This window comes from Peromyscus leucopus, chromosome 1 (assembly GCF_004664715.2).
Source record: "Peromyscus leucopus breed LL Stock chromosome 1, UCI_PerLeu_2.1, whole genome shotgun sequence".
Lineage (NCBI taxonomy): Eukaryota > Metazoa > Chordata > Mammalia > Rodentia > Cricetidae > Peromyscus > Peromyscus leucopus.
Genome location: NC_051063.1, coordinates 23,119,393 through 23,133,692, shown reverse-complemented (window position 1 = coordinate 23,133,692; position 14,300 = coordinate 23,119,393). Strand labels below are relative to the sequence as shown.

The 14,300-nt window shown below is 39.9% G+C and overlaps 1 protein-coding gene across 1 annotated transcript; it reads left to right on the top strand.

The window, feature by feature from the left end:
- The first annotated feature begins 6,369 nt into the window (after positions 1–6,369).
- On the top strand, positions 6,370–9,597 carry LOC114710857 (prorelaxin 1-like). Its single transcript, XM_028895154.2, is given in 4 exon segments — positions 6,370–6,579; positions 6,582–6,638; positions 9,093–9,119; positions 9,122–9,597. Coding segments are annotated over 4 exon segments (546 nt in total). The 5' UTR covers positions 6,370–6,428; the 3' UTR covers positions 9,433–9,597.
- Positions 9,598–14,300: the final 4,703 nt, after the last annotated feature.

Genomic DNA, 14,300 nt, shown 5'->3' with positions numbered 1-14,300 from the left:
AAAAGAGAAACAAAAACCCTGGAAGACACAAAGATTAGAGAGGGCAATAGAGTGTGGGAAACTTCAATCTCAGTTTTCCTGGTTGGGGGGAAGAGCACACAATGGGAGAAGAGGTGGGGGGAGTCCAGAGTTGGGGACTTTTGACATGGCCTCTCCTGGTACTGGGACAGTACTGACAGCATAGAGTCGCTGATGTTAACACCATAATTGGCTCAAGTTACATAGTTAGCCTGAGCCACCTCTAGACCCAGACGTGAATTCTCTGCTTCCCACCTCCCAAACTGCTGCCATGCATAACCTCTACTCACCTGAGCTGCCCCAGGTGGGGTGACTGTGCTCCACACTTTGAGCACTACCATTCCCGCTGCCAGAGGGGTTCTCGCACAAATGCCTCACCCCCACAGCTGTAGGCGCCACACCCACGGGGTCATTGGAATATCTCCTCACTCATCATGACCCTAGAGACAGAAATGGTCTCCAGCCCTTCTAACCACACACATCATCCATAGCCAAAGCCATCAACCACAGCAGAAACTATAGAGATCCTGTACCACAGGGCCCAACAGGAATGAAAGGCAACATGTCTTACCAAACCAATACCACACAAAAGGTTCTACAAAAGCCACAAGCGGTCCATCAGTGTGGAAATATCAGCTCAGGGTCACAAGAAATATGAGAAAACACGATGCCTCTGAAGGAACACACAGACAACAGACTTCAATCCAAGGGGTACTGACAGAAGACATGATATAAAGAGTATTTATCAACTTCAAAGAATGAGTACAAGGAGACCGAAAGGCATTAAAGGCAACAAAGGGAGAACAAAGTTAGGAAATCAAACCATCCGATGAACGAGCTATTAAGCGTAATGCCTGAGATCTTTGAAAAGAACCAAGCAGATAACTTAGAAATGAAGAGCTCGATAAGTCACCTGAAAAATGAGGCCAGCAGTTTAAATACAGACTAGCTCAAACAGCAAAGAAACCTGAGCCTGAAGACAGATCTTAAAATATCTCAGGCAGAAAAGAAAGAGAAGGAAGGGGCTGGAGAGATGGCTCAGTGGTTAGGAGCACCTGCAGCTCTTCCAGAGGACCCGAGTTCAATTCCTGGCACCCACATAGCAGCTCACATGTGTCTTTAACTCCAGTTCCAGAGGATCCAACACCTTCATACAAACATACATACAGGCAAAACACCAATGCTAGTAAAATAAAAATAAATAAAAATTTAAAAAAAAGAAAGAGAAAGGAAAGAGAGAAGAAAATAGTGCCTCTGAGACATTATTAAGGAATAAGTACATTTTGGCACCAGAAGCCAAAGAAATAGAGAAAAGAATTAAAAAAAAAAAAAAAAAAAAAAAAACAAAGAAACAAGCAAAACCCATTAAAAGATAGGTTGGAAATCGTTAGAAAATCTCCCAGTCTCACAGATAGACATGCAGGCATAGAAGGCACACGGAACCTCAAGTGGAATTGTCAGAATTGACCCTCCTGTGGTATATTTAGTCACACTGTGAAAAATATAAGGAAATTTTAGGTCTGAGGGACCCAACACATTCTTCTGGGCTCCATAGGTACCTGCATTCATGCATGCACAGACCACAGACAGACACACACAGACACACACACACACACACACACACACACACACACACACACACACACACACAATTAAAAAAATCTTTTTAAATCTTTAAAAATGAAAGAACTTTAAAACCTGCAAGAGGAAAGTAACAAGTCCCACTCATGGCTCCCATTGGACTAACAGCTTTGCGAAGAGAAGCTTCAGAGCCGGAGGGAAGGAATTGATTCCAAGTTCTGAAAGAAAACGCTGTCAGAAAACTGTTCTTGACAAAACTGTCATTCAGAAATGAGGGGGCAAAGAAACGAAGATCCCAAAGAAGCAAAATCAAGGAATTAATCACCATTAGGCCAACTTCCATCAGACACTTAGCCGAGTCCTAAACCAGAAATGAAAGAAAGAAAGCTACCACTATGAAAATACTGGAAGAATAAGACTCAAGTGAAACAAAGGAGGATAAAGTCCACTTTAACGACATATTAAACCAAAACAAACAGAATAAAATAGAAGACATAAATCAATAAAATAAGCAAAATATCAGGAGTAAGTCTTTAGTTATTAATAAAATAAAATTAAATGTAAATGGACTAGATTCCCCAGGGTAAAAAAATACTGACTTCTTCACAGGAAAAAGCAAAGATGATACTTCTTTTTCTGTGCCCGGGCTATTTCATTTAACACAATGTCTTCCAGTTCTATCCACTGCTATCAAATAGTAGGATTTCATTCTCTTGGTGGCTGAATAATATTCCATTGTGTATCTTTACTATATTGAGCCTGTATATTGACTATTGTGAACTGTGCACATTGGGTGCACAGGTATCTCTCTGGTATTGTAACTCTATTGCTCTGGGTTCTACATCCTAAAGAGCTGTAGCTTTAGCCTTCCTTCCCAAATATCAATCTAACAAGACGAAAAAGTTAGTAGTATTTTTATATACCATCATATTTTTAGTTATTTTAGTTACTTCCATACTATTTCTCACCAAGCAGTGTATTATATTGTAAAAACCAAAACTAGATTTGTATGTAGAAAACTAGAGGTTGGGAAGATGGGTAGGAATGGACAAAGGGAAGCTAGATTTGACTAGTACATGCTGTACACATGACCTGAAATGTCACACTGAGACATATTAATACATAACATTAATATGTTAACAAAAATAGGAAGGAAAAATTATTCATTTAAAAAACTAATATGACATAGCCTGAATGGATTTAAAAAAATGAAGATCCAATGATCTTAGAAATAAAAAACTCAGTAAGTCACCCAGTCCAACAGTATGTTGCTCGCAGGAAATTCTCTTCACCAGTATAGACACATGAGGAGACAGAAAAAGACATTCCACACTAGTGAAAACCAGTAGCAAAGAGGAGCACCTATACTTAGAGTAGATAGAATACACTTCGAAATAAACTTCAGAAAGAGACAAAGAGATCAACTTAACAAGAAGACATAACAATTATAGATGTAAATTCACCTGTGCTAAAGCATGCAATTTATAAACACTATTAGATCTCAAGGGGGATATGATCTCCAATACAGCAAGAATGAGGGACTTCAGCCTCCTACTTTCAACACTGGACAGACACCCAGATACAAAGAAACACCAGAATTAACTCACATAGAAAGATACCGGTGGAAACTTTCAGCCTAACAGCTGCCAAACACACACTCATTTCATCAGCCTGTGGGGCATTCTCCACATTAACCAAAACAAAATAACAGATAAAAAAATCAAAATAATGTCATGTACTTTGTCTAGTCATAATGGAATAAAATGAGAAATCAAGAATAAAATAAACTAGCTGGGTGGTGGTGGCGCACACCTTTAATCCCAGCACTGGGAGGAAAAGGCAGGTGGACCTCAGTGAGTTCAAGGACAGCCTGGTCTATATATATATAGAGAGAGAGTTCCAGGACAGCCAGGGTGGTTACACAGAGAAACCCTATCTTGAAAAAGACAAAAACAAAAACAAAAACAGAAGGATAAAAAAAACTTCAGAAATTATAAAATTATATAAATGTATGCAAACTGAACAAATGATACTTAGTAAATACTAAGTCATGGAAGAAATAAGGAAGGAAATTAAAATTGTTTTCAATTATGTCTATATATTTGTACTACAAAAAATAATAAAAAATTATACTATGCTATATTGGTTTGATAATATCTCAAAAAGCTACATTGTATCTCTCTTTTCTTGTACATCCTGAAACAGTGTAATGGAAAGGAATAAACTTTTAGCCTAAAAGAAGAAAAATTTTAAAACTTATGAAGATAGAATCAACATACCAAAGGTTATGGAATTTAAAAAATCAATAGTAAGAGTGAAATTTATGGCAATAAATGCTTCAGAAAAATGATAAGATTTCAAATAACAGCCTAACTGTGTATTTCAAAGACCAAGAAAAGCAAGGACAGGTCAAATCCAAAATAACAAAGACCAAAGAATAGATAGAGAATAAACTATGGTTGAAAAGATAAATGAAATGAAGAGCTGGTCTTTGAGAGGATAGACAAAACTGAGAAACTTTTAGTTGGAATAACTGAGACAGAGAATGAAGAAGACACAATTGATTAAATCACAAAGAAGTGTGCACTACAATCTGTGTGCGGGGAACACAAGGATCCTTAGGGACTAGGGAGCACCAATGCACAACAAACTGGAAAACCTCAGAACAGGGCTTCAGGGGCAGCTGTCGGTCTGTCTGTTCTCTGGGAGCCCTCCTGCCAGACTCCAGCAACAAGCCGCCCGTTCTCACGCAGCTGAGACAGGACACAATTCGTAGGTGGACTAAAGAATCGAGTTCATTGTGTACATTTTTTTAAAAAGGAGATGTTCTGGTGCTGTGTGAAAATAAAACTTGCTGTGGGGTTTGGAATAATGCTGATGGCTGCTTAGTTTTCTGGTACCAGTATTTTCACATGCTAAGCATGTTTAATGAAAAAGATATTTTGAATTTTCTGAAAAAAACCAAAACACACTAATGGCTTTGGAAGGCATTAGTAGTCTGGCTGCATGCCCCAAGTCCCTTTTGTAACAAAAGAATTCTATGTAAAGAAAGCATGACCTCTCTCTCTCTCTCTCTCTCTCTCTCTCTCTCTCTCTCTCTCTCTCTCTCTGCATTTTAGAGGTTTTGACTAAGATATCTTCTAGTTGGAGTTAAGAATGTTTGCTTAATTTCCAGGCTTGTTTAAAAACACATCACAGGTTTTTGGTTCTTTAGTCAGGTTAGACTTTCAGACTGAGGCACCACAGACTCAGGTTGTTTTGTTTTGTTATTTATATGTTTGCTACAAAATATTATAGTTTTGTCACTGATAATAGCGTAAAAAAATCTGAAAAGGCCTTATATGCTATGTACAATATCTAATAAATCAATTTCATTTAAAAAAATGGAAAGGAAAGAAAAAGATGGATAAATTTCTGGATATAGATAACATCAAAATTTAACCTTGGGGATATAGAAACCAGAACAGAATAACATGGGTAATGAGACTGAGTAACCAAGAAGTCTCCAGACAAAGAAAAGCTTGGTCCCAGATTGCTTTGCATCTGAATCTTACCAAATTCTCAAGCAAATTTTCAAACTATTCTAAGATCAAAATTCGTTTTACCCATTAGCATTGCCCCATACCAAATGGAGATAAAGACACAACAAAGAAAACTAGAGACCATGGTCACTGATAAACATAGACACAAAAACACTCAACAAAATATTAAAACATCAAAAAGATCATTCATGGTGACCAAGGTGGATGCATCCTAGAGTTAGATGTAAGGATGGTTTACCATTTGCAAATCAATAAATGTAATATGTCATCAGAATGAATTACAAAAATCATAAAAAATTATCCCAATAGGAGCAGGAGAAACACTGGATAAAAATAAAATTCACCCTTGCTTCATGATTTAAAACAAATTATAGAAAGTTTATACCTAACATAATCAAGAGTATATGACAAGTCACAGCCTCCATCATATTGGATGCAGGGAAGCTGAAAACATTTCCTCTGATATTTAAAACAAGACAAGGAAACTGACTTTGACTGTTCTCGTTCGGTATATTCCTAAAGAGTTTAGGATGAGCAATAAGACAACAAAGTGCCGAGAAAACAATTGGGCAGGGAGGAAGTCAAGTGGTACAGATTATATGATTCTATACATATAGGGAAAAAAAACCACACTCCATTACGACTAGCAGAATCTCCACTCTAGGATCTAAAACCAACATATAAAACTAACTCAACAGCATTTTAAAACAGCAAGAAGGAATTTGCTGAAAAGATCACAAAAGCATCCCCGTTCACATCAACAAAACAAAACAAAAAACGGGTTTCAATGTTTTCTACCAGGATTCTGGTGAAAAGTCGTCAGTTTCCCTCTCTTGCCAACAGTTCACCCCACTCCTGTTATATTTTCTACGGACTGACGTACCAGACACTCCAACTAGTACTGGAGTTGGCACATGTTCGTGCTGGCAAATCTTGACTTTACTACTGAAGTGACTTAGTGCAGTGGCCGCGCCTTATTCAGTAATTAAGGAAAAGTCTCAAATCCAGAGTAATTGTGGCATTAGAAATGGTTTGAGGGCAAGAGCAGAGAGGAAAAGTTCTGTGGGAGGGACAAGGACAGAAGGGTGACCCTATGAAGGAAAAGTGGGTAAGGTGATCAAGACCCAAGAAGGCAACACTGTGGGTGGGCGGAAAGGGGGTGGAGCTGGAACCATCAACCCAGACGCTGAGAGTGCCCAAGGGATATAAAAGCCTGGTTGAGCTCAGGGAAAGCAGCAGAGCCCAGTCCCGCCAAGGCTGAGCCTCCCAGAAGCTGCCCAGACCGGGATGTCCAGCAGATTCTTGCTCCATCTCCTGGGGTTCTGGCTGCTGCTGAGCCAGCCTTGCCGGGCGCGCGTCTCGGAGGAGTGGATGGACCAAGTCATTCAGGTGTGCGGCCGGAGATATGCCCGTGCGGTGTTCGAAATCTGCGGGACCTCCGTGGGAGATTGGCTTTGAGTCCGGGGGAGTCAGCTCTGCAACATCGGCCAACCACAGGTGAGCGCCCCCCCTCCTCCCCGGATCTTTCCCAGCCTTCCCGTGCTTTGCTTGGGCTGCCCACCAATCGGAAAGTGCCTCCTTCTTCCTTAGTTCCTGATCCCGGTCTCAGGTTTGCCTTTGTAACTTGCCTGGGTGAAAGAGTTTAAGTGAGAACCCATCCGAGGGAGGTGGGCGGGCAGCTTCATGCTAGGGTGGCCTTGATTCTAGCGGGAGCCCAAATCTGTCCTGTGGAGTACGCCTAGGAGAATTCGTGCTCCCCGTTTTTAAGGCATGCCACCAAGCCAGCCTTGTCCTGCATCTTTTTGAATTGGGTCTTGCAGTTCAATCCAGAGGGTAGGGGGAAGTGCAAGAGAAATAACAGTGACTAGATGACCACAGAGAAAAGTGAAGGGGACCAGCAAAAATGGAGGCTAGCCTTCGGTCTATCTTGGCCGAAAACTCATTGGTTCTATATAAAAATCCAGTGATTAAAAAGTGTGTAACTGTATGGATTCAGTTAGATTAAAGTTTAATATTTGAGTCTAGGATCTACAAACTAAAAATATGGACTTCAAAATAAGTTAAAAAGTAATTTTAAATAAAGGATTTCAAGGCACAACAGCCTGTAAGTTAACTCTGACCCAAACTTACAACTGGCCTTTGCTTACTGACTTTAAATGCATAGAAAGTTACCATAAACTTTGCTTGGCTGCCAAGAAAGCCCTGTCTGGACAAAGGTTTAGAGCAATGAGGGACCAGTAAGGTGAGTTAAAGCTAGAGAGTCTTAGGGGAAAAGAGCTAAAACTTCTGATTTACATAAAATGGTACAGAATGTCACCTGCCACGGCGGTTTAGACAGTGAATGAATGAGTGGGGAGTAGAAAGAAGATGAAGGGGGCAGTACCATTGCTTTCCCGCTGCCAAATCCCAGCTGCTGAAGTATATCGTTGGCTCAAAGAACAACAGAATTCTCGGGAAGGAGCTTTGTCCCAGGAGCCAAACCCACCCCTGCATAGGTGAAGGGTTTGGCTTTCTCTAAAGGGTAAGCCTCCATGGCTAACTAGGCATCTCCCTTCCACATTTGATGTATCTTTGGGATTCTTTGGTTTTATTCTGTCAAGAGGAATGACTTATTGGTAAGCTGAAGTCAGCAGCAAGAACTGAGCCATTGTACTATAATTTAAACTTAACCAACATTCCCAGTTTCTTTGATTGCTAAAACTCTGAATTTGTGCATTTGGAATAGACAAGGTCAGGGGCGGGTTTGTGTTATTGTAAGGGTTTTTTGTTTGTTTGTTTGTTTTGGATTTTTTTGCAGAAAATATTTTCTTTTTAAACTCCTGACTGGCATTGCCACATGGAAACAGTCAGTGAATGTTGAACTATAGATAAGTAGTAAGAAGGCAGGGGCAGGTGGGTCTAGCAGGCTTTCCCACAGCACTGGGGGAACACTACACTTACCACTTTGGCACACTACCCTGGCAGACACCAATCTCTTTGGGAAGCACTTGGTTTGAGATTAGTATGCTTTTAAGGCAGCAGTTCTCAACCTGTGGGTCAAGACCTCTTTGGGGGGGGCACATATCAGATATTTACATTACGATTCGCAACAGTAGCAAAATCACAGCTATGAAGTAGCAATGAAATAATTTTATGATTGGGGTCAGCACACCATGAGGAACTGTATCAAGAGGTCGCAGCATTCGGGAGGTTTTAAGCTGTTTCTCTCCTGAAAGTACAGTATCATCGACTTGGAGCGAACACTCTGGGGAAGGGAGATGGCCACGTAAGTGTTTAGAGACAACATGCTCCTCTAGTCAGAGCTGAACTGTTGGAAATCCTGTCTTTTAAGCTTTATCCTGAAGCAGTAACTTGACACTATGGGACACTAAAGATCTTAAAATCGTGAAAATATTTTTCAAGGATTACTTTCATGGCTCAGAAACAATGAAGAAAATTATGCAGGCTAGAAGACATGCAAATGAGTAGGGGTTTTTTTTGTTTGTTTGTTTTTGTTTTGTTTGTTTTTGGAGACAGAGTCTCTCTACATAGTCCTGGCTGTCCTGCTGTAGACTGGCTGGCCTTGTCTCTGTCCCGAAAGTGCTGGGATTAAAAGTGTGTTGCACCACGCCTGACTTGAGAACTAGTGTTTTCCTTAGCCAACATGATTTCAGAAAAGTAAGAGTTCAATGTCAAAGGGTGAAAATTGCTGTGAGAAAAAGCAAAAAAGGAGTGATGAAGAAAGACACCGGAAGGCCATGTGGATAAAACAGAACCTTGGTAAGATCATAGCACTCTGAACTGTCCAGCAAGCAAAACCACTTAGATATTCAGTACTTGCTGATTCTGTTTCAGTGTTTAATTATATCCAGGCAAAAATAGGCTTTTTTTTTTATTCAAATGTCTATAGTTCCCGAATGCTCCTTGACATAAATATTTTCTCCCCCATCTACTTTTTTTTAAACTTAACAGAAACTGTGCCATCCCTCATCAACAAAGATGTGAGCCTCTAGGGATGTTTAAGTGCCTTCCAAATTTGTCACAGGAGCCCAAGGCACTGTCTGAGGGGGAGCCATCCTTACCAGAGCCACAACAATATGCACCTGCCTTGAGCAATTCAGTTGGTAGCTTGGAAGGCTTTAAGAAAAGTTTCCATAATCCACAAGGTGAAGCAGAAGACAGCAGTCCTCCAGAACTTAAATACTTACGCTTGGATACTCCTTCACGGAAAAAGAGGCAGTCCGGTTTATGGCTGAGTGAGCGATGCTGCCACATTGGTTGTCCCAGAAGATCTATTGCCCAGCTCTGCTAAAATGGAGCTAATTGTGCACAACTCGTCCAGTGTTCGAGTGTATTCTTGCCACCTGCTTGACGCCTCTTTCTGTTCCCTTTGATTATTTATAAGAACCTGTGAAATCGTTATTTACATTTGGACTTGCTGTTTGATGTGAAATAAATGTTCTTTGCATTATTGTAATACTTTTATGCAAAACTCATTTTGCCTTTTTTAACAGTCTTATTGCTTTTGAGTGATATTCCTTCGAAATGGCTATAAAATCTTACCACTTAACTATGCATAATAGCCCACCTCAGTGCGATGCCCTGGTAGGGACTGCTACGCCCTCTTCTGGCCTCTGCAGATCCCACACGTACATGTGGTGTACAGACATCCATGCACGCAGAACAGCCAAACACATACAATTTAAAAGTTAATAAAATAAAATAAATTTAAATATGCATTTAATTTAATAGATCCATTCAACTGTGCTAATGATAAATAGTAGTTTAATGTGTTTTTCACACAACACATACTCATCATGTCCAATTTAAGAGGCACTAGATAATAAATATGAACAAAAGATGACTCCATTCACTAATAAGCTTTTAAAAAAGGATTTTAAACACTAAATAGTGTAATAATAAATTAAGATGATGACAGAAGTAGGGAACCAGTACAAAAGAACTCATAAATTCTCATTTATTCACTTATTCAATAATTTACCAAATACTATAAACTTACTAGCACTTAATTATTTATTGATAATATTATTAATTGTATCTATTATACTAAAGCATTGTTAAGAACCTATTGTATTCCAGACACTGCTCAAGGCAAGGAAGATATCACAGTAAACAAATCAGATGAAGATTTACATCCTACCTGCTTGGAGAACACATTCTGGTAGGAAGGCAGTAAACAAAGAAGGTAAATCTACCACACGTCAGTTTGTAATGGGTGGCGTGAGAAAATACAAAGCAAGACAATAGGGTTACTACTGCTATGATGAAACACCATGACCAAAGCAACTTGGGGAGAAAAGGGTTTATTTGCTTATGTTTCCACATCACTGTTCATCACTGAAGAACTCAGGACCAAACTCAAGCAGGGCAGGAACCTGGAGGCAGGAGCTGATGCAGAGGCCATGAAGAAGTGCTGCTTACTGACTTGCTCCTTGTGGCTTGAACAGTCTGCTTTCTTAGAACCCATGACCACCAGCTCAGAGGTGGCACCTCCCACAGTGGGCTGGACTCTCCCCCATCAATCGCTAATTAAGAACATGCCCAGCAGGCTTGCCCACAGCCCAGTTGTATGGAGGCATTTCCTCAATTGAGGATCCCTCCTCTCCAATGACTCTAGCTTGTGTCGTGTTGACATAAAACTAGCAAGAACTTGTATAGAAAGCACAGAGTATCATGTAAATAAGATTGTCTGACACATATAATTTGAGCCTTTAAGTCTCCATCTATATATGATGGATGGTTCTTTTCTCACAGCATTTCCCTAAAAAAAGTTCTGATTAGAACATATGGCCCAGTATAGTTTGGGTATCTGTTGTTTCTCAAGGAGAGGGATGAGATTGTCCTAATCTGTATCATGTCATCTTTAAAAGCTCCAGTTGACAGTTGATTTAACAGTATTCATGGAAGCCACTAGAACTCAGGACAAAACTAAGGGAACAGAAAATGGAGAAAAGACAGACTCAGAAGACAGAAAAGAGAAAGGAATGGTAAGTGGAAGTGCCGAGAGCATTACTTACAAGCCTCTCTGTGGCTGGCACTCTGAAGTTGATGAAACTACTTCCATATAATAAAAATCTCATCGAAAATGGTGAAGAAGGCAGTTATTAATGCAGAGACTCACAATGGGACAAAGTACAGAGAAAAAGTGACTGTCGGGTGCTTAGCCCTAAACAGGACATCTAGGTCTCACCCCATCAAGGTCCATGGAACTTCGGGGAAGAGTGGAGTCATAAAAAAATGTAAAGCTCTAGAGAATGGGAAAGAGTACTTTGAAATGCTGTCTTCTGGACATAGACCTACACAAAACTGGGTCTCCAACATTCTATCATGGGTCAGGGAATGGGGTTGGGGTGCTTATGAGGTCTTACCCCTCCCTGAGAGGTGTCCGTTTCTTCAGTGGTAGAGTCAAAGGTAAGTTGTCCACACTACAGTAAGTAACTACCCATGCTCATTCACACTACTCTAAACTCAGTGAGTCAAAAAAAGAGAGAGTGGTTCAACATATGCAAAAATATATGTGTAATTCAACACATAAATGTCCTTAAGGACAGAAACCATAAGATCATCTCACTTGACATAGAAAAGGTCTTCTACAAAGTGCAACATCCTTTTCATGATAAAAGCCCTGCAGATACTAGGGATAAAATGAATACATCTCAACCTAACACATCTATAGGCAATATTATGCTAAATAGGGAAAAACTGAGGGCATTTACTCAAAAATACCAAACAAAACAAGGTTGCTCTCTGTTGAACTGAATATAGTGCTAAAATTCTTAGATAGAGCAACAAGAAAAAGAAATGCAAAAGATGCACATATAAAAGCATGAAGTCAGCCGGGCGGTGGTGGCACACGCCTTTAATCCCAGCACTCGGGAGGCAGAGCCAGGCAGATCTCTGTGAGTTCGAGGCCAGCCTGGGCTACCAAGTGAGTTCCAGGAAAGGCGCAAAGCTACACAGAGAAACCCTGTCTCGAAAAACCAAAATAAATAAATAAATAAATAAATAAATAAATAAAAGCATGAAGTCCAAGAAGTGCTGACATCATCTTATACCTAAGAGATACTAAAGATTGTCCAGTTTCTCTGTCACAGTGCTTTGCTAGTCACAGGAATCTTGGTCAGCAGTGATTTAATCCGAGTTCTTGAAATGTAGCCTTCCACGCTTTCCTTCTCAAGAGTCTTGCTTACAGGAGGCACGGTGTTACTGTTTCTGTCTTCGTGGGGAGTTGGTACTCTGGCTTCATTGCTTTTAACACCATTTTTCACTTCCTGGTTTTTACCCCTTGACTATAACGTGTCATGGAGGGGCTCTTTTCTGGTCATGTGTACTTGGGATTCAAAATGCCTCTGTGTTTGGATGACTTTTTCCTTTATATTTGGGGCATTAGTGCTACAACTTTATTGACTATATTCTCTACACTTCTGGTGTTTCCCTGTGACCCTTCTTCCATCCTGTGGATTCTCAGGTTTGGTCCCTTGATTGTGTCCCTGGGTTCTTGGATGCTGTGGTCATGCTTTTTTGTCTCCTTGGTGTTTGAATGTTACTATATCTCATCAACCATTATCTATCCTCTCTCATTTCCTCCTTCTGTCTGGCTGAGTCTATCAGCCAAACTTTCTTCTTCTTTTTTTGTTTGTTTGTTTTGATTTTTGACTCATTAAAGTTTTCATTTCCAATATTTCTTTTTTTCAAAATTTCGATTTCCTCACTAAATTTTCTTCAATTTTACTATCTTTTTCATCTGCATGGATGATTTTCTCCTCTGTGTTGTTGATTTTCCTTTTTAGATTCTGGATTGAGGTCATCTACTTGTTCATAGCCTCTTTCAGACTACCGGTCTTCTTTTTTTTTTTTTTTTTCAGGAGCTGAGGACCAAACCCAGGGCCTTGTACTTGCTAGGCAATCGCTCTACCACTGAGCTAAATCCCCACCCCCGCCCCCACTGGTCATTTTTATCAGAGACATTTGAAGTTCTTCACCTGGAATTTGACTTTTTTCAGGATAGGTCTTCGGCTTGAGTAGTCGTGTGGGGGAGAGTTCCAATTCTTTGTGTTCTTGTGTTTTTCTTCCATTTCTCTGTTGCAGTCTGTACATCTGTTTGTTTGAATTACTCTTCTGGATTTGGTGGTCAGTATTCTTATTGAGAAGCCTACTCTTGAGGGCTCAATCTCCAGCACCACTTGGCAAGAAAAACCTAAATGCTGTATCAGCAATAACATCAAACCCTATGAGATATACAAATATATTTGTACAATCTACGAATATATCACCAATGATCATAAAACTGAAAGTGAAAAACTATTATAGAACATCTTATAAAGTTAAAAATTATCTAGGATAAGTGTGAAAATACTGAATAAATGATATAACAACAGAAGACACTGTCAGCAAACTCTAGGAACTGATGAATATCTCATCAGGGTAGCAGGACTGAACCAACACACAAAACTCAGTAGCCTTCCTGTGGGTCAGTAATGAATTCACTGAGAAAAAAAAAAACGGGGGGTGGGGGGTGGGGAGTTCTCATTCCCAACTTCTGGACACTAAAATAGTTAGAAATAAACCCAATGAAGGAGGTGAAAATTTTCTACAGTGGAAAAGATAATAGAAACTCAAATGCCTTCCATGCTCATGAACAGGCAGAGTTAATATTGCAAAAATGACTATTATCAGCAAAAGATGTCTGTTGTGCGACATTTTAATCGAATTCTGATGATAAAGCTTGGTTTGAATCAGAGGGCAGAGTTAGCCACTAGCTGACCAAAATTAACCATAGAGGTTTTGGAGGACTGAGGACAGAGACACAGGAAGTAGTAAGTAAGTAGTAGTAAGGCAGGGCTTGGAGAGGATCTCAGCCCTCTTGAATGGAGGAACAGAAGAGAGAGGAGGTCACTGTGGTTTCTCTGCCACTTCTCTGATCATTCAGGTTCTTACCCCGACATCTGACTCCCAATTTTTTATTAATAAAGAATAATTCGATAAATGCATCAGATGTCTACAGATTCAGTACCACGCTCATCAAAATTCTGGTGCCATTCTTGACAGCACTAGAAAAATAATCCTAAAATTGACAACAATAACAAAAAATCCAAAACAGACACGTGGACCAGTGGAGTAGTATAGCAGACCCGAAAATAAGCTACACATTGACAGTCA